This window comes from Macaca mulatta, chromosome 12 (genome assembly GCF_049350105.2).
Source record: "Macaca mulatta isolate MMU2019108-1 chromosome 12, T2T-MMU8v2.0, whole genome shotgun sequence".
NCBI classification, from domain to species: Eukaryota; Metazoa; Chordata; class Mammalia; order Primates; family Cercopithecidae; genus Macaca; species Macaca mulatta.
The window spans coordinates 70,700,457-70,724,751 of NC_133417.1; the positions used below are offsets into that span (position 1 = coordinate 70,700,457).

Below are 24,295 nucleotides of genomic sequence, written 5' to 3' on the forward strand. Positions count from 1 at the left end.
TGGGAGCTGACACTGGAGAATCGCTTGAACCCGGGAGGCAGAGGTTGCAGTGAGCCGAGATCACACCACTGCACTCCAGCCTCAGTGACAGAGAAAGACTCCATCTCAAAATAATGATAGCAATAATAATAATAATAATGAATAATCTGCTGAGGGTGGGCCGGGCGCAGTGGCTCACGCCTGTATTCCCAGCACTTTGGGAGGCCGAGGCAGGCGGATCACCTGAGGTCAGGAGTTCAAGACCACCCTGGGCAACATGGTGAAACCCCATTTCTACTAAAAATACAAAAAATTAGCCAGCTGTGGTGGCAAGTGCCTGTAATCCCAGCTACTCAGGATTGTTCACAAAAAATAGGGCATTCTGAAATATAATTAGGTACTCAAAGACTTTGAGTCAAAGTAATCACAAAGACTGTGAATTGGTTTACAAATCTATAAAATATTATCCATCAGTTCCAAAATCTTGGCATATTTTTAAACATTTTTATTCTAAAGAAATACACAGAGAAATGGAAACAATTCCTCTACCTTCTATATTTCCCATAAAAATTGTCCAATAATTCCCCCTAAATAGATGAGAAAGCTACAGTATTTAGGAATAAAGGATTTCCTTGTGGATAGCAGTCAGATCTAGAATTCAGTTTTCTAATTTCCAAGCTAATAATTTTCATATCTGTACTGCCTCACCAAGCATAAATAGGGATATGTAGCCTCAATCATTTTAAGCAAAAAATAAATACAACAGGTTAAATAAACAGTATTTGCTGATTTTCTGCCTCAGAGTAGCTAAAGAACAGGCAACTTCCTTAGCTCACCCCTTTGTCCCCTGCAAAGCCTGATGATAAAGAATAAACAATAAATATTATTCAACATACTCAGGAGGTCGAGTGTCTGGTCCAAGATCTCGGTGCAAAGAAATCCTGTCACTTGCGAAAGCATTAAAACAGTGTTTAGCTTCCCCACGTTCCTTTTCCTTTTGCTCTTCAACACTTAAATTGGTTGTCTTGAATGCTTTACCAGAAGCACCAGGTGCATTTGAATCCTGAGGTGGACGGTCAAGAACAGGCTTCAATTCTGCTGCTGTATAATATCCTTGCAAACAAGGTCTCTCACCAACATCAATGTTTTGCCTGACAGGTGCTCCTATTTGCATTTTTGGCATTGCATCCTTAATATTGTTTACAGCTTCTAGCATTAAATCTAACATCTTGTTTTTGTTTTTCATGTTTCTTTCCAACCTTGATTCCTCTTTGGAATATTGAACACTTACTTCTCTTTGCATTAACACCAAAACTATAATAAAGAAAAAAACTACTGCACCAAGCTTCCAGAACTTTTTATGGTAATGTCTTTTAATGTGTAATTTGACTAGTCGCTTTAGGTGAGCCATTCTGACATTAAAAGCTTGTCACTTGACAAATAACAGTTATTTCTTCTGTTACTTATATTTTTTATCATAGATTTGCTGAGAAGAAGGTATCTTTAAATGGTAGTACCTATAAACAGAAATGGTAGATGGTATTAGCAGTTATTCAGTCCTACAGGCATGGCTCAACTCATTCATTTAACCAACAACCGAACACAAGCTACCAATGTACTCTTATGATTAACAAGAAAACAAAGATATCTCATCCTCAAGAAAATTACACTTTTAGAAGAAAATAATTGTTACGATTTACTACAATTTATTGGGGTTGCAAAATATTGATATTCGTCTCCATTCAAAAATACATTCTTTTTAAACTCTAATATCCACTATTTATAAAATTAATTTTATAAATATATTTTGAGTTAAAAAAGAATATCTTCACTTGATAACCAAGGAATCAAAGGACCTCATTGAATGAATTACAAAAAAGAGAGCTCCATAAGGAAGCAAGGGTATACTGATAGGTACTACCAGGCATCCACCTAAAATAGTGGCCTTCATTTTATATAGTTTACTCTCAAACTAAGGTGTACTCCAGCTTAACCAATGATGGTAATATAGCAGTTTCATCAGTAAGTAAACTATCATTCTCCCAGATTTTCTGACCCAATAGTACTTGTGAATCCTGAAGGAACCCCTAAAAACAAGAAAATCGGTGGCATTTAATTTGTTGTTTTATAACAGCTAGTTTTAATAGCTCACAGAAATACAAGATCTAATAGTAAAAAGAGAATTCATTAGCTTTACTTGCAGTGTCTCTAGGGAGCCTATAGAGGTCATTAAGTTAAAAATGCAGAATTTGGTTTGATAAAATATTGCTTGCAATTGACCCTAAGAAGGGACAGCAAGTTTATTAAACCCTAATATAGGACAACAGGAACAAAGGAAAAGAAAAATAGGACTTTTCAGGAAACGATTATATACTATGAGCCGTGATAGCCAGTCAAGAAATTTGCAAAGACAAAGGGGAGGGAAAATGCCTGTTCCTCCTATGGCCTAAATACATTTTAAAGAAAATATCATTTATAGCAATGAAAATTAACTTTTGACACTTTCTTTAACTTCTCTTCCAAAGTTCTCACCAAATTTAAAATAAGAAAACCAGGTTCCAAGATGGATTCTCTGGTTTTTGGCAGGAAATTTTAAGCGGAATAAACAAAATAGGCAGAACTTAGTTCTATATACTATTTCTAATTCTATATTCTTTCCAGTATGGAGTGGACACTTCTGCTCCAAAAGATAACCCCAATTCTGGCATATATTGCTCATAAAAGTGAGATTCCAATATTTCTGAGCTTTGGTTGCTTTAAGAACTTCATGTAAAAAACGAAATGACCGCTTAAGCTTTTGAAAAGAATATAAGAAGTTACAGAACCACACAATAACACAATGACAGTTGTGTAATTAATTATGTGTCAAATGTTGTGCTAGGCTGTGGTTACAAAATTAAAGATAGCCCTTACCTTCAAGAAGCAAAATTGAAATATAAGAAGTCAGAGGCCGGTCACAAAGCAGTGTGATATGTGTTATGACAGGAGACAAAGAAAGCTACACAGGCTTGGAACAGTGGCTCATGCCTATAATCCCAGCACTTTAGGAAGCTGAGGCCAGAGGATGACTTGAGACCAGAAGTTTGAGACCAACCTGGGCAACATAGCAAGACCCCATCCTACAAAAAAATACAAAAATTAGTCAAATGTGGTGGCACACGCCTGTAGTCCCAGCTACTCAGGTGGCTGAGGTGGGAGGATGGCTTGAGTTCAAGAGGTTAAGGCTGCACTGGGCTGTGATTGTGCCACTGCACTCCAGCCTGGGTAGCAGGACAATACTCTGTCTCAAAAAAAAAAAAAAAAAAAAAAAGAAAAAGAAAAAGAAAAAAAAAAAAGAAAAAGTAAACAGCGTAGAGGGTCAGGAGAAATGTTAGGGAAATTTTCTTAGAGATGACACTGTTGAGCAAAATCTTGAAATACAAATACATTTTAGGCAGGTAGACAGGAGGGAAAACAGAGAGGGAATGTCAGATGCAAAACCATAAAAGCAAGAAAAAGCATGATCAGTCCTTCAGTACAGCATAAGCGGAAGGCACAGGGAGAGAATGACAACTGATGTGACTCGAAGGTCACTTAAAGATCAGTTCATGAAATCTTGTACATCTTTCAGTGAATTTGGAAATTATCAATTTTTTTTCCAAAATAGATGGAATGGAGAAAACTGTTTTTAAGAAAAGATCATAATCCTCACGCCTGTAATCCCAGCACTTTGGGAGGCTGAGGCGGGTGGATCACGAGGTCAGGAGATCAAGACCATCCTGGCTAACATGGTGAAACCCGGTCTCTACTAAAAATACAAAAAATTAGCCGGGTGTGGTGGCAGGTGCCTGTAGTCTCAGCTACTTGGGAGACTGAGGCAGGAGAATGGCGTGAACCCAGGAGGCAGAGCTTGCAGTGAGCTGAGATTGAGCCACTGCACTCCAGCCTGGGCCACAGAGCGAGACTCTGTCTCAAACAAAAACAAGAAAAAAGAAAAGATCATAATCAAATTTCTGTTTTAGAAAAATTACAAGTTTTTAAGCCCCCGTAAAGGTGATGGATGTTAATGAGATGAGGGGAGCCAAAGGATGGAGTGAAATGATTTCAAGAAAGTCCAGGAAGTGGAATCAAACAACGGTCTTGGTGAGAGAAAGGGAAGAATGGGAGATGAATGGTGATATGGTTTGGCTGTGTCCCCACCCAACTCTCACCTTAAATTGTAAAAATCCCCATGTGTCAAGAGCAGGGCAGATGGAGATAAATGAATCATGGGAGTGGTTTCCCCCATACTGTTTTCGTGGTCATGGATAAGTCTCACGAGACCTGATGGTTTTATAAAAAGGAGTTCTCCTGAACATGCTGTCTTGCCTGCCATCATGTAAGACGTGCCTTTGCTCCTCTTTCACCTTCTGCCATTATTGTGAGGTCTCCCCAGCCATGTCAAATTGTGAGTCCATTAAACCTTTTTTTCTTTATAAATTATCCAGTCTCTGGTAAGTCTTTATTAGCAGCATGAGAACAAACTAATACAAATGAGTAAAGTGATAACATTAACAAAGACAAGAAATACAGGAAGCAGCACAGATTCAGGGTAGGAATTAAGAAGATAATTTGTTCAGTTTTGGATGTAGCAAATGTAATATGCTAATGGAACTTCCAAAGTGAGTTTGGATGAGCAAAAAGATATATGGGACAGGAAATTATGAAAAAGCTCTGCAGTAGAGATGAAAATTTGAGTCAGTCTTGGGGTAAATGTAATGTAAAACAAATAGGACAGAGAAATACCTACATTTAAGGGTAGAAAAAAAGAGACTGACTGGAAAGAAAGTCCAATTTTTCCAATCCTATGAAGAGTGAGGGGCGGGCAAAAAAATAAAAAACACAAATGAAAACACAGATAAATTATCCATGTCAAGTGGAGGTAATTTTACAATCTTATCTCACACTTGAGAGATGTTAAATGTGTAACAGTTGGTTGACCTTTAAAACTGAACTTCATTAGACCTGGTCTAATGGGCTTTAGTGAAAAATGAGAAGAGAACCTTGGCAGAGAGAGTAGTTGTAGTCATGCCTTCAAGATCCTAAGGCTTAGGATTCAGGGCACTTCCAGAATAATAGGGCGGTAACCTCATCTATGGGGTTCCAGGAAGGTAAGAATGGGCAAAATGTTGGGGTCTCACAGGAAAGTGGTTCCCAGTTGATGAACTACAACCTCATCCCCTCTAACTGTATCTTGATGAAAGGTAGACATTCATCAACCTGTGTTCACCTCCTTTCTGTTCCTGAGAGGACTACCCCTCCCCGCCCCGCCAAAAAAAAAAAAAAAAAAAAGGCAAAAATAGATAGCCTTCCCCAGGGCTATCTAGTGATACTCAATTTTTCTGTAGCTAGAGGTAGGCTAAATTAGGAATTTGAGAAGAATTGAGCTGGTTTCCCTGAGATATTTTGACAGAACATGGAAAAAAGAGTTCAGAGAAAGCACAGAATAGGAGGATATGACAGAACTAGATTCTTCCACAGTAGTGATAGTTTTCCCAAAACATTTTATGTCAGAAATCATATCTGTGGGTAGGGTGGGAATTGAAAAGAAGGAGAGAATTAATGATGCAGATAGAAGAGAGTTCTTTTTAGGAATAAAACATAAAGTAGAGGAATTCTTCATCAGAAGGACAGTAATCCTATCATTGTGAGTGCATGTGTATCTATGTAAGGACCCACTCAGTAGGTTTTAGTTTGGGATGCTTCTAACAGAGTCGTCGAGGAAAGCTTACGAAAGACATGGATAGCATCCTATTCATGGTTGTTTTTCTGGCACTTACCACAATGTTGGTAACACAGTAGGCACCCAGAAAAATTTGTTCACTGGAAAAAGGAAGAAAGAGGACCAAGATTTTATCAGAAACAACAACAAAAACAACTCTTAACTTGTGTTAAATGTTGACTAGGTCCCTGGTATTAAATGACATTTAATACATAAGTTCTCACTGTCTCAGCAATATTGTGAAGTATTATTACTATTTTTTTTTTTGTAGAGATAAGAGCTTGCTATGTTGCCCAGGCAGACTGACCTTGACCTCCCCAATCCTCCTATCTCAGCCTCCCAAAGTGCTGGGATTACAGGCATGAGCTACTGCATCTAGCCCTTGTTATTCCAATTTTACTGACCGATATGGAGAGTCAAAGAGATTAGGTGGCTTGGCCATGCCAGTTCAGTTTAAGACCAGCATTTTTCTAACTGTGTTCAAACTCAGGTTCAATGTAAAATCCTGAGTTTTTAACTGAAATTATCTAAAATAAAATGTTTGAGAGTCAAGAACTAATATCCTAAATAGAAGGGATAAGAAAAAAAAACTGAGGAAAAACCATAAAAACTATAAATAGCTTCCTATCATTGGGTAATGTTTTACAAATAAATGATTTTAAAACTTTTCAAAGCACCTTTTCAGAAATAAAGATTGAAAATAAGGTTGTAAATCTTAAAATGGAAGATTAAGAAGTTGAGAACCTTACAGAGGCAGAGCCTAGAAATAGGAAGATGATGTTTTGATCTTTTCAGACTATTTCTGAATCTTCTCTTATCAACCCTGATCACTTAAAGATTCCAACATCGATGGGATTTTCATTATGACTTTTCTGTACTTGGCTGTTAATGTGTAATATCAGGCTTCCATTAATGCTGAATGCCACTCAACACTAAGCATCTCTATCAGTTGTCTTCAATTCTGGATATACATTAGTGGAAAGCTCTTAAAAAATAAAGTGCCTTAGACTTCACCTCTGATTTAATCGGTGTGGGAGCAGGGCATATACTCTGCTTTTGTTGTTACTTTAAGCTCTCCAGATAATTCTAACAAGCAGCGAAGGTTAAGAATTACTTGTCTAGATCACAAGATTTGGGCAAATCAAAACTAGCATCTGATAAGGGTTATATCTGTCCAAAGGCAATCGCATTACTAATTTCTAATATGCCAAAGATGAGTGTTTCAAAATAGACTCTTGATGTAAATGAATAGAGTTATTTAGACTTGGAGATATATGATAAAATCCAAAGCAGGAATGACCCACAGTTTTCCAAAAGGACACAGGGACTTATGCTGATATATATGAGGCACTGAGGTTTTATTGCAAATTATGATTCTGTAAAATCATTTTATAAATATCTTATTCCAATCATAAAAATGGGAAATTGATACCTGAACAATGAAAGACATAAGCCAAAAGACACACAATAAATGAATGAGTAAAATGAAACCAGGATTCTTAATTCCTTTTTCTGGGAATAATGCCATGTTCCTTGTCAGTACTACCTGCCAAATTGGAAGACCTATGTAAAAACAGCTCATGAAACAAAACAAATCTCTCCTACAGTCAACTTCCAGTTGGACTCCGAAGTTTGAGAATTGATAAGAAAAAAACCAGCACAACAGCAAACTCAGGATATAACGTGTCATATTTGCACATTAGAAATGATTAGCAGATAAAGGGTTTGTTCTTCTTGTACACTTTCTAAAACCTTTAAATGCTATGTCCAATACGGCTATTTGCTAATTACCAAAGATCAGATTCACAGAGGAAGAGAAGTCAAAAATCATAAAATAGTTTTTAAAAATTAAAAAAAAAAATTTCAGAGATCTTCTAAATTCTAAATTCTTATGAATTTCTAAGAGTCAAATTCAGAGACCTGGTTTTAAAAAGTATTAAACTGTATCCTGGTATATATGTAGACATTTTAAAAAGTCATTAATAAAAATATTCATAAAGTGAAAAGCTAAAGCAATACACACAATTTTAACTGGTTGTGACACTGTGTTAAAATCAATGGATTATTCTCAGGGGTAAAAATATGCTTCCATCTGAAATCTTACAAATTTAAAATAATCGAATTAAAAAGTGGTGGCTTCCAGTTAGCTAGACTACAGCTTCTCAAACTTTAAAGTGACTATGAATTACCTGGGGATCTTGTTTAAACACAAATTGAGAAAGGAAAATATCAAGGTAATATCCATCATGATTGTCCCTCTAGATGGAGAAGCATAGGTTGCAGAAATACTAGTTGTTCATTTAACCTAAAAATTCCAACTGAAGCAATTTTCTGAAGTAGTGGAAAGTAGAACATTATAATTTTACATGAAAGTAACATTTAATGAAATAAGATAGTGTTTCCTTTCACTTCTTGTTTCCATGTTTGTGACAATAAACCATTACAACTCCAGAGGTTTAAAGTCTGGTTCCTGATGAATTTAACTGCCATGATGTCTAATTTGGTATATAAAATTTCCTTACTACTGAGTTAAAGCATGCTGTAACGAGTTAGGGGTAACCACACTAAGCAGGAAAAAAACACAAAATTACATCCCAATATCCTAATACAGATTATAGATTAAGAAAAGTACACTATTGTGAATTATTATAAAACTCACTGGATCTTTGCCACACATTACCTATCATCTGTATTTCCTAACTGAATTCAAAACAAAACAAAGAAAAACAAAATTTAAAGATCTTGCCCTGATAATAAACCTTTAAGTGCTTGAGTAGAAGTTGTATTATGTGCCCCTCATCTACTGGTTAAAGTGTTAGGGAACAGAGGAGTGGCAGAAAGTCATTTCTGCTTGCATTTATTGGTGGATCAAATCTCATGGTGTTTTGCTGCTGTAGTTTGTTAGTTTTGATTATGTTTAAGTTCATGTTTACACCCTTGGCAGCATTTCTTCTGAGCAGGAAGTAGCATGTGGATGTATGACAAGAGACAAACACTGATGCAAATCAAACTGCATGGAGACAGCCACATTCTGTCTCAGAGTGGGTAGCAGTAGACACACCTCAAAGATCTCAGCTAAAGGCAAAGTAGAGTTACACTGGGTGGCTGGGCAATGCCACCAGCGGATAACTAAACTACGTGCAATTTTTGTAAACTAAGAACAGCTTTCTGAACAAAGATATCTGCAGGTTGTGAGACAAAAAGCTGAGTGACAGAGTTAACCATCAGCAACTGTGAGGCACAGGTTTCAATACTGACAAGGACAGGGTGAGACATCCAACTTCTCAGCTACCCCTAGACATCTCCCTTGTCGTCATCTCTGAATGTGAAAGGTTGCTGACAGAATATGGATTTGTGAGATAGTCAACTCTCTACCTCGACAGTTTGACACAAACCAGTAATTATGATACTACATTACCTGCCAAGGGAATCACAAACTCAGGGTCTCACATGCTCTTTCCTGCCACATCTGCACCTGTGAATGACTTTTACATTACGGATGAAAGATATGCATTGATTACTTATGGCATACTACGGAGTAGAGGAATTTTGAGGAGTGATTTAGGTGGATCCAGAGATTATTCATGTAACTGGTATTCCCTCCCCCCCAGGCAGAGGCACTGCATTTTAAAACATTGTCCATCAGCCGGGCGCGGTGGCTCACGCCTATAATCCCAGCACTTTGGGAGGCTGAGGCAGGAGGATCACGAGGTCAGGAGATCAAGACCATCCTGGCTAACACGGTGAAACCCTGTCTCTACTAAAAATACAAAAAATTAGCCGGGCGTGGTAGCGGGCGCCTGTAGTCCCAGCTACTCGGGAAGCTGAGGCAGGAGAATGGCGTGAACCCAGGAGGCGGAGTTTGCAGTGAGCCGAGATCGTGCCACAGCACTCCAGCCTGGGTGACACAGCGAGACTCCGTCTCAAGAAAACAAAACAAAACAAAACATTTGTCCATCTATTTACCTTGTAAACATAGTTGGTGGCTTTTGGATTAGTAAGGAGATAGAAACCACATAGTAATTTGAACAGAGAGAGTTTAATACAATCTAGTGTTAAAAGAGGTTTGGAGTAACAGGAAATTGCCTAGTGGGAGTTAAGGAGAATTCTAAAGAATATAGGAGTTGTAAATACAGTATAAGGGGCAACCATTCCCCCTAAGGCTGAAATAAGTGTTCAAGGAAGAGCTCTCCTCTCACCAGGGCTGAGATCCAGAGATGTCTATGGAGATGCCCTAGTTTTGACTACCTGCTAGAAAAGTCACAGAAGTACTTCATTCATGGGACTTATCAGAAATCTGCCCCTGAAGTTCCAGAAGAGGCTGTTCACAGCTGGGGACAGAACCCTAGAACTAGCTAAGTGCTGAGGAAAACTGCCAGCTGCTGAGGGAATCTGGAATCACAGAGGTTGTCTCCTGCAAGAGTTTAGTGTACTTTCATGTGCCACACAGGCAACAACAGCTCTGGGCTGGCTGCCTGGGACAAAGGTGGGCAGCCGGCTCCCTAGACACCCAGTCTTGTGGTCCCCCAGTTGGCATGTGTGGATCTGAGGTGAGAGTTTGGGGAGCAGTGACTTGGATGACAGAGCAGGTCCATGGTGTCTGTGGCTCAAGGGTACACCACTGCTGCCCAAATCAAGCTCTAAAGAAAGTGGAGTGTGTGGGGGACACCAACTCTAGAAAAAGCTGTGTTCTGCAGGTACCTAGTGCTGGAGAAAATCATATTGGGGAGTGAGCAGTAGAGGAAAACCATGCTCCAAAGGAGCTTAGCCAGTGAGCATCACAGAAACCAGAAAGAGAAGCCTCAGCCACTTCAGTGTCCCTCCAGTGCCCTCTACTGACAAGGCTTAACATTGAACGAGCCAGCAAAAAAGAAATATTTACAAGGCCCAGCTCCATTATTACAGAGCAGGCTAATACAGTAAATTTGGAACTAAGAGACAATAAACTGATAAGCAGCAAAGTCTGAACTTTTGACTACTCAGCTTTCACATGCACCCTCTTCCACACACTTAAACTACTGTACAATAACAACGCAATTCTATATTTCACCTAACAAAGTCTAACTGTCGTTCTTTATAAGTGAAGAAGTTCTATTGCCTCAAAAATGAGAGACATAGAGTCCTAACAGCCATTGTAGCCACTGCTGTGACTCTAAGTTACTCCTTAAATTGTATCACAGTCTCACTAAATATTCTGTTACCTAATATTTTACCATTTTGTAAAGTTGATCTCCAACGGCTTCTATTTAACTTTTTTAAAAATGAAAATGAGAGAGAATAAAATTGTTAATATATACAAAAAAAAACCTAGATATAAGAAGCAAAGAAAAAATGTGCATTGAACCTGGGAAAGCTGATGGAAAAAATTTTTTAAAAAAATATGCAAACCTACGATAATCCTCACTTACCTAATTGGCTGCGAAGTCACAATGAGTATCTATGGCTTCTTTCTTACACTAACTACTTCTCTGTATTCACCATGCCCTTAAGCATTCTAGGAGTCCACAGATGTTGGTGATGTCAAGGAAGGGCAAATCCGTATCTAGAATATTTATCTCTTCTAGTGAGGAGAAGTCTCTGCCCCCTTAATGAAGGAAGAAATCCAGTACAATGAACCTGCCACCCAGAGGCTGGCTGATCCCCGCAGGGGCTCAATGTTGGTCTCTGCAGATTAGGAACTCAGCAGCAGTGCTATCCCAGTCAACTTTAGAAAGGGGAAGCCATGTTGCTGAGCCCATGCATACACAGCTCCAGTCCTGCCACAAAGACCCTGTTTATGGGCCCACTGAACAAGCACTGAGACAGCTGGAGAGAGAGGCTGACTGATGTGCAAAATTGTCATTTTGTCCACTTGATTATTAAGAACCTCCTCTGCAATGGATGTGCTTTTGTGGGCACTCAGATGGGATACACATTTTTTCAGGGTCTTTTCATTTTGAAAGATTCGTTCACATACCTCTTCCTCAAACTAATGACCTTGTCACCAATCTTCCAATCCTGTTCCTTCCAACTCTGACCATACACACCCTTAACGACTACCTATCGACGACCAATATAGATCTGTATTTGTAGGCATGTCTCATTCCCAACATAGTGGACAACCATATTGACTGTTCAAATTTCTGCCTACAGAAAGAATGTCCCTTATCGAGTATTATTCACAGTTACTCATGGGTAGAGCTGTAGTGCTATACAGTCTAATATTGGGTAGTCCTAGCGTATTGTTCAGATTCAGATTCATCTGTAAATCAGATTTGAGGTGCTTTTTTTTTTTTTTCTTCTAACAACTGGACTAAGGGAATCGCCAAGAAGCCACAGGCATGAGTTGAAGGGGACAAGGCAATGCCATTAGAGTTGCTACCAAAGAAGTCTGAGTCCCTGGTTCATACAACTTATTTGTACTATCCAGATCTGCTCTAGTTCTGTCTCATGTACTATTTCCACTCAGTGATATATTGCTGTTGTATATCGCCAACCTTATGGCACGATAGGTCAGATTCTACCTAATGATGGGAAACTTGGTCCACATGGTAACCCATAATTATACATTCAACATCTACCTAGTAGCAAGTTAGAAGCTGTTTACCAAAAAGTAAACAGTTATCTGAAGAAAATATTTATTTCAAAATCCTAGATGTCTGCATTGTGATTTTGCCATCGGCACTTTCCAGAGGCTCCATAGAGCATTCCTCTTTGGCACAGATACTAAGAGAGTCATTGAGTTTGCTAGATCATAAAGCTGAAGTGGTAGCATAGCCTGTACTGCTGGGCTTGCTGCAGAGCCATCTTCTACTTTGATCATCATTAAAAACTGGTAGCCTTATGAGTTACTCTGTAAACAGGTTGAGGTAGCATATTCAAATGTTGTAAATGTTGCCCCTAAATTCAAAAATGACTATTGAGGCTGGGTGCAGTGGCTCATGCCTGTAATTACAGCACTTTGGGAGGCTGAGGTAGGCAAATTGCTTGAGCCCAGGAGTGCAAGACCAGTCTGGGTAATATGGCAAAACCTCATCTCTACAAAAAAACACAAAAATTAGCTGGGTGTGGTGCTCACCTATGGTCCCAGCTACTTAAGAGGCTGAGGTGAGAGGATTGCTTGAGCCCAGGAGGCGGAGGTTGCAGTGACCCCAGATCCCACCACTGCATTCCAACCTGGGCAACAGAATGAGACTCCCTCTCAAAAAAGAAAAAAAAAAAAAAGTCTATTGAGCATAGTGGCTACTGAATGCCCAGAAATTTTGCTGAATTTCTCTGGGGCTGATTTGTCACCCTCTAATTCTTTTTTTTTTTTTTTTTTTTTTTTTTTTGAGACGGAGTCTCGCTGTGTCTCCCAGGCTGGAGTGCAGTGGCGTGATCTCGGCTCACTGCAAGCTCCGCCTCCCGGGTTCACGCCATTCTCCCGCCTCAGCCTCCCAAGTAGCTGAGACTACAGGCGCCCGCCACCACGCCCGGCTAGTTTTTTGTATTTTTAGTAGAGACGGGGTTTCACCATGTTAGCCAGGATAGTCTCGATCTCCTGACCTCGTGATCCACCCGCCTCGTCCTCCCAAAGTGCTGGGATCACAGGCTTGAGCCACCGCGCCCGGCCCCACCCTCTAATTCTTATATGCTCTACAAGGATATCTAAAGTATTTGCTACTTTCTTCTCATCAGAGACAATCAGCGTAATATCATCAATGCAGTGGATCAGTGTGATGTCTTGTGAAATATTACGATGACTAAGATTAAGAATTGATCTAGCCCTGAGGCAAGACTGTGAAGCCATATTGTTGGCCCTGCTAGATAAAAACAAATTGTTTTCGGTGGTCCTTGTAAATTGGCAGAAAAAGATACTAACTAAGTCAATAGCTACATACCAAATGCCAGGGGCTATGTGGTTTGATAAGGATATTACATCTGGGTCAGCAACTACATTTGGAGTCACCCAATAATTAAGTTGAGGGTAGTCTACAGCCATTCTCTAAGATCCATTTAACTTCTGCCTAGGCAAAATAAGTGAGCTAAATGGGGATGTGATAGATATCACAAGTCTTATTTTAAATCTTTGATAGTGACATCAATCTTGACAGTTTCCTCAGGGATATGTTATTACTTTTGATTTACTATCTTTGAAGAAAGGGGAAATTCTAAAGTCTTCTACTAAGCTCTCCTATCACATGGTCCTCCCTCTATGGGTTAGCAGGGGTGTCCAATCTTTTGGTTTCCCTGGGCCACATTAGAAGAAGGATTGTCTTGGGCCACACATAAAACACACTAACACAATAGCTGATGAGATGGAGGGGGAAAAAAAAAAACAAGAATTACAAAAAAAAAATCTCATAATGTTTTAAGAAAGTTTACAAATTTGTATTAGGCCACATTCAAAGCCATCCAGGGTGGCATGTGGCCCATGGGCCACAGGTTAAACAAGCTTGGTTTAGAGAGTCAATATGGAGATTCTGCCAGTTACCCAGTGTGTCTACTCCAATTATTCACTAAAGAACTGGGGAAATAAGCACAGGCTAGATCTGCTGACCCCCTGGACCCACTATGAGTACAGCTGGAGCTAAGACTCCATGTGTTACCTGAGCACTGTAAGTCTCCACTTTGAACAGCTGGCCACAACACTTTTGGGCCCCCCTAGGAATTAGTATGAAAGGTCTGGTTATTTCCTTTTCCCCAAAGCATACTCTCTGGTAAATGGCTACAGTTCCCTTTGGGGAAAAGCTCTGGGAGTGTGAATTGACTTAGGCCTGAAAACTGGTAAGATACTGTGACTCTTGATTGTAGCAACTAAAGTTAACTTTTTTGCTACCAGAGCTAGAGTTTTTCCTATTATATAGTGAAGGGATGCTATAGTACTACTTATGTAAATCATTCATTAGCTACCACTAGGCTTATACCAAAGACAGTATCTCAGCTCTCAAAAACATCTGCAAGCCAATGTTTTCTGATACCTCTACGTCCCAGCTTTTCATTGTGGGAGATGTACATACTTGGTGGATAATATGTATATACTTGTGGATGTATATATATTTGGTGGATAAGGGCTTACTGCCACTTGGCTTTTGCTGCTATGGAATTTCATCATCTCCAGTGAAATCAGAGAGCCAATTTCAATGGTCTACAAAGGAGAGCAGCCACAGATTTTTTTCATGGAAAAAAGGAATCCCTTCACTAATGTACTACTTAATACTTTAGTGAAAGAAGTACTGGGCCTTTTTATGGCATGTGTTTGGAGGATGGATAGATTGCATTCAATTAATTCAACCAAATATTCCTTTTCTGAAGGAGTCCAAACACATACAAGCAGTAGGCAATTTCTCTCCATTCATTCTTCCTTTGAGGCCCCAAGAATATTAAGGAATAGGGAGTGAAGGAATAAAGAAGATTGCTTGCTCAATTGTTATCATTTTGCATTTAACTTTCTACAGGTTTACCAATGCTGATGTGATAGATACTCCTCCTCCACCTCTCAGCTTCCATTACCCTATAGAAAAAGTGTCAACAAACTTTTTGTAAAGGACTAGATAACAGACATTTTTTTTGCTTTGCTGGCCATATTGTCTCTACTGCAACTATTCAATTCCGTTGTAGTACAAAAAAGACAGTTTGTAGATGAATGAGCATAGCTGCATTCCAATTAAACTTGTTTTCAAAAACAGGTAGTGCGTCAAATTTGATCTAAGAACTATAGTTTGCTAACCCCTGCTGTAGAAATTCTAAAAGACTTCAATCTCAATATTTATAAGTCTCCCCATATTTATCGCTTCCCCATTAGCTGCCACCTCCCCAGATGTAAAACAGAATTCTTTTCAAGTCTTCCATAACATCATTTTTTATTATACATAAAATCTGTGTCTACCTATAAGATTAGGCTATATATGTGCCTAATTTGAAGCAAACAATATCCTTCCACTTCTCCAACTACCATCTGAAATTCCTGCATTATCCACTCTTCATGGTTAAGGTACAAGAAAAATTCCTTTAATATAAAATTTGGGTTGGAAATAAACCAGTCTCAGCCTGAACTTTAATTCTTCTATCAACAGATGGCCTCAAGTAGGGTAATTTTACCCAGAACCATGCATAGTCAATTACCATATACAGTGAGGCCTACTAAACACACACTGAATGCCAAGTTCCAAATAAGGAAGGGTGGGGTGCTTAATTCCACGGGATTCATACTTAATTATTTAGGCAAAGGGAGAGGCCCTGATGAGTTTTAAGCAAGGTGATGACCTAATGAGAACTGAAATTTAGAATGATTATCCTTGAAGTTGTGCTAAACATGGAGTTTTTGGGGAGGTAGAAAAACCTGATAGGAGGCTAAAGGCATTTAGGATACCCTTAAAAGCAATCCAGGCAAGAGATAAATATAAGGGGCATGGAAGCTTGGAAACAGATTTTGGAAGTAGAGTTAGCTGAACTCAGCAAATGAGTCAATGTGGAGGCTACGGAGGTTGTTAAGTTGTGATGGGTGTTAAAGATGTGTTCCGGGCCGGGCGCGGTGGCTCACGCCTGTAATCCCAGCACTTTGGGAGGCTGAGGCAGGCGGATCACGAGGTCAGGAGATCGAGACCATCCTGGCTAACACGGTGAAACCCCGTCTCTACTAAAAATACAAAAAATTAGACGGGCGTCGTGGTGCGCGCCTGTAGTCCCAGCTACTCGGAGGCTGAGGCAGGAGAATGGTGTGAACCTGGGAGGCGGAGCTTGCAGTGAGCCGAGATCGCCCCACTGCACTCCAGCAAGGGCGACAAAGCAAGACTCCGTCTCAAAAAAAAAAAAAAAAAAAGATGTGTTCTGGACTTGTTGAAAGGTGCTAGCTAGCTAGGTGCTTGTAATCCCAGCTACTCGGGAGGCTGAGGCAAGAGGATTGCTTGAGCCCCCGAGATCAAGACCAGCCTAGGAAACACATCAAGATCCCATCCCAAAAAAGAAAGGTGCTAGCTAATGGAGTGCCTTCTCTTCTGCATTATCTTCAGTGGTAGACCTAGAACTCAAAAATATGAGACCAGAGGCCAGTGAAACTAACGGAGGCAATGATAGAGGGTAGAGTACAAGAAGGAGACTGAGGTCACAATAGAAATAAGTTTTATCCAGTTCAAAATGATGGGTCACATCTGAAAAAACAAAGGTCATGTTCAAAAAGCTCAAAGAAAACAATAATTTCTATTAGAAACCCTGTCTGCTTTATTAATTGTCCTCTAGAAATAAGCCCACTCTGCCATTAAGTATTTACTATCAGATGTTTTTCCCCCTTTCTTCTTATCTCATTTGACTTAGAATTATCAAACTTGCAGGGCTGCTTACTACTCTAGTCTCTATCAAAGCATAAATCAGATGTGAGGATGACTTCTAGAAATCCCATAGATATGCTAATACACTAGTGAAATGGCACACCTGTAACTTGCACATTAAAGCACTGTTCTAATAACAAAGGGTTGAAACAACCTAGAACTCTACCAATAGGGAAAGAGATAAATTATGATGGAGTAATATGATTAAATACTATGCAAAATAAAAAGCAAAGCTAATTTATATCCTGATATGAAATGATCCCCACAATGTAGTTAAATGGGAACAAAAAAAAGCAATATTTGTATTTTAAAAAGAAGGAAAATACATATGTATTGTTTTTATATTTTTAAAAAATAGCATTGGTTAACTCTGGAGAAGAAAACTGGTGTCAGAGGACAACAGTGAAAGGAAGATTTATCATATACCCTTCCTAACTTTTGAAAATTGCGAACTTCAAACAACTGAAGTTCACAAACAACTGCAACTACTAACACATGTTTAAGAATTAAATAAAACAGAAAGGAAAATGTGTAAAGGTAGAATAAAGAGGTTTAGGCATGCAATATCTCACATTTCTTAATTCCATGCACCATTTTTCAGGAAGCTAGTGGTGGATATGTGTTTCATCCAAATGAGGGTGTGAATAAAAAACAAAAGTCAGAGTGCCTAAGGAATAGTGGCTCTATCAGAGATGTTAGCGAAAGAAATTCCAAACAACCACCATGGAACAGGCCTAGAGAGCAACAGTCAAAACGGGGACAAGGGCACAGATTGCTCCAGAAAGGGACCAATAAATCTGTTATGTTAGACTACATGTAAAACCAAGCTGAAAAGATGTTAGAGTACACAGAAATTGCACTCTAACTGACATATGGAAACACTAAGCCAAGTGTTTTCTTAAATGAGTTCATTATTACTCCTAGGATTTAAAAAAAAAATTCTACAAGTAAAGAATCCTACTTGTAATATGCTTGCTTGACTCAGGAGTAAACAATATCTATGTAATCACACTAAATAAATACTAAAATGCAAACAAAACAATGTGAGAATTATATTGGGAGGTCAAGGAGGGAGAGTAGAGGTGGCTGTGTATGAAAGATCTAAATATTTATCCACCATAATGGGAAGTCAGTAGATATTGCCAAATATTGATACATTAAGAAACAGCAGTGTAAGTATATTATTTGAAAAGGTAAGTGCTGGAAGAAACATTTAAATAAATGAAAGTAGTTGCTTTTAGGCAACAGGACTGGGGAGATGAGAAAGGAGGGGCAGAGTTGACTGGATTTTTATTGTTGTTGGAAGTCTTTTAATAACCCTATTTTATTTTATTTACATGTAAGTAGGACAAATGTACAGTCATGTCCTGGTATCTGCAGGAGATTGGTTCCATAACCCCTGTGGATACCAGCATCTGCAGATGTTTAAGTCGCTTTTATAAAATGATGTAGTATTTGGATTTAACCTACGCACATCATCCCAATTACATTAAATCATCTCTAGATTACTTATAATGCCTAATTCAATGTAAATATTGCGTAAATAGTTGTTATACTGTGCTTTTTTATATTATTTTTTATTGCTGTATTACTTTTTTCCTGAATATTTTCAATCTAAGGTTGTTTGAATCTATAGACACAGAATTCACGGAAATAGAAGGCGAACTGTGCAGGATTTGGAATTGTATTGCTTGGACTTGAGTCTTGGCTCTAATCTTTCACTAACCTTGTAAATAGAGGCAAACTACTTAATCTCTCAATTTTCCTATCTTTAAAATAGGGAGGAAAATAGCATGCACCTCATAGGGTTGCTTTGAAGATTAAATAAGTAAACTCATGTAAATTGCTTAAAATATGCCTGCCATGTAAGTGTTCAATAGTAAATAAGGACCAATACTTATTATGAGAATAAATATAAACTATTATTACTTGATAAAAATATATAGGCATTAATAACTAAAATCTATTTTAAAAAATATAGGCCATATATTAATGTCTGCCTCCTTTGTGGGGAAACTTTTGTTTTTTAAGTTAATGCTCTCAGGTACTAAATAGGACTTTATTTCTTTAGGCTACAGTCTTCACTCTAACCCATAGTTAGGGGGAAGGATGTGGTGAGATTGTTGAAAAATTCCAAGTTACAGTTAGGGATGAAAAAGTGGGAGCTCAAACTGGAATTTGAAGACTGCAGCGAAGACCACTTGCAAAGACCTAGAGGCAAAAGGAACATAGCAATATAAAAAGCTTGGTGGAGTTGGAACAATGATGAGTGTGCTATGTGTTTGATGGGAGCCAAATCATGCCAGGCCTTTGGGCATGTTAAGGAGTTTGCCTTATCTTAAGGGCCATGAAGGGCTTTATGCAGGATATAACATAACCACATATTTTGAAAAGATCACTCTGGGTGCAAGGTGAGGAACCAACAAGCAAGAAGCCAGAATTAGCTCAGATAGACAAACAGGGAGGCCATGGCAAAAGTCCAGGCAAGAGATGATGATAGAGATAGGAATGAATAAAAGTAGATGGATTTGAGAAACATTTAGAAAGTAAAACTGACAGAACTTGGCATAGGACTAGCTAGGAAGAGATGAAAGGAGGACTGCTAATTCCAAGAAATCTTTTGCCTCATTTTTGTTTTTCTTTGTTTGGGAGAGGGTTTCAGTCTAGTCTAACTCAATTATATTTTTTAAGTAAAGGCTGCTCCCTTTAAGCTCCTCAACAATAATAATATACTCAATTGTGGAATATGTATAAGCAAAAGCTGCAAGACATTTCAATTACAAAGTTAACTTTTCACTTTTAAATGATAAAACCCCCAGATCTTGGAACAGAACCAAAAGGCCCCAAAATAAAATAGAATTCAAAGTAATGAGATGGAAGTAACAGCAAACCAAATTAAAGACTAATTAAGTCAGTGAAACAAGTTCGCTACTCCCCAGTTTCTTTGGTTACTTCCCATTAAAAAAGCAGATTGGGTTGGGCGCGGTGGCTCACGCCTATAATCCCAACACTTCGGGAGGCCGAAGCAGGCAATTCATGAGGTCAGGAGATCAAGACCATCCTGGCTAACATGGTGAAACCCCGTTTCTACTAAAAATACAAAAAAATTAGCCGGGTGTGGTGGTGGGCGCCTGTAGTCTCAGCTACTTGGGAGACTGAGGCAGAAGAATGGCCTGAACCCAGGAGGTGGAGCTTGCAGTGAGCCGAGATCATGCCACTGCATTCCAGCCTGGGCGACAGAGCGAGACTTCGTCTCAAAAAAAAAAAAAAAAAAAAGCGATTGACTTATACTGCCTGCCGATGCCTCTCCCCTCTGTGTGACACTTCTACTCCAAAATTTTTATCCCACAAAAGTCTTAATGGAAAGGGAAATTTTGCATATTTTGCAAATAATCCAAAAGGGGTATGTGTGTGTGTGTGTGTCACAGACAAGAGCAAAAGCAGAGTATATTTATATCATGTCAAGCAAATAATAGAAGTATACACAGGACACCTCACACTGCTCAGGTATATGTGGAGATGTGGGTGAGGGGACACAGTTTCCCAAATGAGGCAAGACCTTCTTGAGTCTTAAGAGTCATTAAGAGCTATAGATAGAGGTAAAGGTAGAAGGAAAGACACTCTCTGCAGTGAGAAGTGCAAAAGAAAAGCGCGCACACACACACACACACACACAAACAAGAAGTCTATTGCTGGGAAATAAAATTTCAGCTTATGGAGTATCAATCCATAGTTAAGCAAGTGTCAGATCCCATGGGACCATTTTAAGGGATATCCTGTAAGCAACAGAAAATTGTTGAAGGATTTTAAGTGACAGGGAGAATTTACATTTCTAAAAAGATCATCCTCATCCTCCAGATGATGGACTTAAGGATGACAACACTATCTGCTGAGATACCAGGTAGGAAGCAGCTATGACACCCTAGTTAAGAGATGTTAAGACCCTTAACTAGAGCAGTAGAAGTAAAAGAAGAATTTATGGCTTGGAGAAAGGTGTAAATGTTAAGTGGATTCAGTGTTCTAACGGTTGTTGTCTTAGTTCATGCTATAACAAAATACCTTAAACTGGGTAATTTAAACAACACAAATATACCACTCACAGCCTGAAAGCTGGGAAGTCCAAGATCAAGCTGCTCGCAGATTCAATTTCTGGCGAGGGCACATCCCTCATAGATGGCCTCCTATGTGACCTCACATGGAGGAAGGGCAAAAGGCTAACAAGCTTTCTCAGTCCTCTTTTATAAGGACATTATCTTTTATAAAAACACAAGGGGCCAAGGCCCTCATGACCTAATCACCTCCCGAAGACCCTACTCCTAATACCAATACACTGGATTTGATTTCAACATATTAATTTTGGAAAACACAAACATTCAGACCATAGCAGTTGTAGAGGCTAAGAAAAAGAGTTTAAAATTACCTCTGGATTTTTGGTGTGGCACCTGGATGGTGGTACACATCTATGATTCACTCCCCCAAATCCCTGCAGCAAAATGTGCTTCAAAATTCAGGATTTGACAGCCTGTAGTCTCAGCTACTTGGAAGGCTGACATGGAAGGATCACTTGAGCCCAGGAGTTCAAGATCAGCCTGGGCAACATAGTGAGACTTTGTCTCATTAAAAAATCAGATTTTTTTGGATAGTAGAAAGGTGATATGGTTTCCATACCCAATGTAAGAGTGTACCCCAGCAGGGCCTGGGGCAGTATTATGTAATCAAACAGCACTATTTCTGCAGCTGGACATAATCCACTAAGTTGGATACACAATCACAATAGCCTCCTGACAGTTCACTCAGGCTTTGCTCCAATTGAGTTCAGGTTTTGCTAACAAATGAGTTAAATTTTGTTTTGCTTTGTTTTCAGAGGCTGATTTTGGAATTACAGATAAGAAATGATACAATGTACTGCTATCTATAGATAGAATACAGAAAGTGAGCAGGTTGTTTGTTCATTTGTTTGTTTTTTGATGAGATGAAGGTTCTGGTTTGAACATATATAATCTCTGGTGATGAAGAAATGTTAAAGATGTCCAAAAGACAATCATATAGAAAAGAAAATTAGTTTGGACAGTTTGAAACTGAAACAATTATAGGGAAAAGGTTTACTTGGGGGAATATTCTCTATTCAGTGCCAAAAATAAGAGCCCAACTCTGAGAATGACCCAAGGAAATGTCATATAATTGTCAGCAGTCTCTAATGACCTAGAATTCAGAGTCCTACTTGTCTTTGCTTTTCAATAAGTGAATGTACTTTCGTCTCCTGCCACTGCTGGAATTGATTTGAATTCAGTTTTCCCCCTGAGTGTACATGAGTTGTGTTAAATTTTACCCAAATTACATAGTATGAATTATTTTGATACTAACTAGATGCATAATTGAACAGGTATTTGAAAATACCTTCCTATTCAATAGGATTTTATATCCATAAAGTATCCATCATTCCAAATGTATTTTTACACTTGATGGACTAGAGAACTGAATACATGTGAAGATGATTCTGGCACTGATTGTTTCCAAAATCCTAAATATGATAATATTTTCCTTAGGAGAAATATTTCACTCACGAAGAATGTAAAGGCAGGTTAAAATTGAAAGTGTCTACAGAAGGCTTAATTATCCAATCAGAGCTTCCAAGACTACATTCCTACAAATCATTTAGGGATCTATTTTAATCTCCCAATGTAGTCTTTTGGTGGAGAGGGGAAGTATAATTCCTATAATTTGTCTCTTATACTTGTTTCATAGTAAAAGAGAAAAGTATTAAATATTAACAGAATATAAACCAAATAATAAACTGGCTATGTTTTCTCTAATAAATTTTTTAGACTCCACCCAGGACTCTAACTCAGTCATAAAACTTTAAGAGTTTAGAATAGAGCTGCACAGAATGTTTCTCCCTCAAAATTTCACTTAATTCTTACCATCAAAATCCCCTCAGAAAAAAATATTTCTAGTTTTCCCTGTTCCCAAATACACTACAGCATGATGAGAACCCATTCAACACAAAATATGTATAATCAACAAGGCTTCATACGTTCTTAAGATTTTAAAGGCTTAATCTAGCACCAAGGTCCTGGAGCCTCAAGCCCTACCATACATGTTTAATTAGGGTTACAGTACAGTTTTTAAGAAATAATTTATTTTCTTTCATGTGAGTGGGGATGTGCCTCTGTGTGTGTGTGTGTATGTGTGTGTGCATGTGCATGTATGACACAGAGAAAAAGAAAGCTGGTAGAAAAATCAGCCTTTAAAAAAACAAAAATTCAACAGAATAGTGCTATTTTCACATTGTAGGCTCCAGCACATTCGTGGTCATAAAGAGGTCTAATGTGTTTAAACCAATATTTTTAAAAATAAAATAATAAAGAACATCCAAGTTGTAAGGTTAAGCACTGTTTTATATTAATAAAATTTGTTTCATTTATATACACTCACACTGGAGTTTATGGAGTTGAGGCAGAGAATAAATTAGTTATTGAGGGTTGCAGTAAAAGAAAAAAAAGTTTAAAGAAACTTAGTGTTAAGGATGTGTGCTTGAAACCAAAAATCTGGAGTGTTGCAAACGGATGAAAGGCACTGGGTAGCTGCCTCATAAAATATATTTTAAGCCAATATAATAAAAAGATCAAAAGACTAAATAATGTTATCCACATTGACTTAAAAAATTAACTGTGGCTTGGAAATACCAAGAAGGAACTAAAAATCTCAATTGACATAGCATCGTCAATATGCATGCTATTTCACAACGAGAGGAGCATGATGCCTTCACTGGGTAGTCTCCATGAAGTCAGGCATCATTTGGAAAAAGTAGAAATGAGGGTAAATCAGAGCCGAAGAAAAAGCAATAGACTATTCTGTAATTACAAAGGCCTTACAAAGTATATGAAAGAAAAAAGATAAACATCTTATGATAAGTGAGGATGTGGGTGGTGAAAAGTAAGATACAGGAGTCATGAGTCAAGCCACTGGAATGATCATGCCATCTCTGGGTGAAATGAAGTTAGAATACCTCTCTTGCCTTCAATTTTTCACAAATGAATGGTTTCACTAGTGAATCTCCAAAGTGAGAAAGGGATCCCGAGAAGGCTAGGGCTGGAAGATATTCCTGATTGTTTTTAAGGCTTTGTTATCTTAATCTAGGAAAGTATTATTTTTCCTATTTAACAGATAGATTAAGTCACACCGTTACTCTGGCTAATGAAAACATGTTACATTTCTCACTAGAGGTTAAGAGGAAAGACAGTCTGATAACATCTGCCCAGTAAGTAATGAAGATTAATATTCAAAATTC

General features: G+C 38.5%; 1 protein-coding gene across 8 annotated transcripts in view; it reads right to left on the reverse strand.

Annotated features, from left to right (window-relative positions):
• The window catches only part of GALNT3 (polypeptide N-acetylgalactosaminyltransferase 3), a 67,279-nt gene that overhangs the window by 40,255 nt on the left and 2,729 nt on the right, over nucleotides 1-24,295 (reverse strand). For 3 of the 8 annotated variants that reach the window (XR_013402011.1, XM_077957140.1, XM_028830793.2), the window contains exons 2-3: nucleotides 5,778-5,820; nucleotides 876-1,496 (exon numbers count right to left, since the gene is read on the reverse strand). Coding sequence is in view for 6 of the 8 variants with exons in the window: in XM_077957140.1 (XP_077813266.1) it covers nucleotides 876-1,390 (515 nt within the window). In the remaining 2 variants the exon portion in view is untranslated. Of the gene's footprint in view, nucleotides 1-875; nucleotides 1,497-2,892; nucleotides 3,099-5,777; nucleotides 5,821-24,295 lie in introns of all 8 variants that reach the window. The other 5 variants (XR_013402010.1, XM_077957137.1, XM_077957135.1 and 2 more) reach the window with 3 other exon arrangements.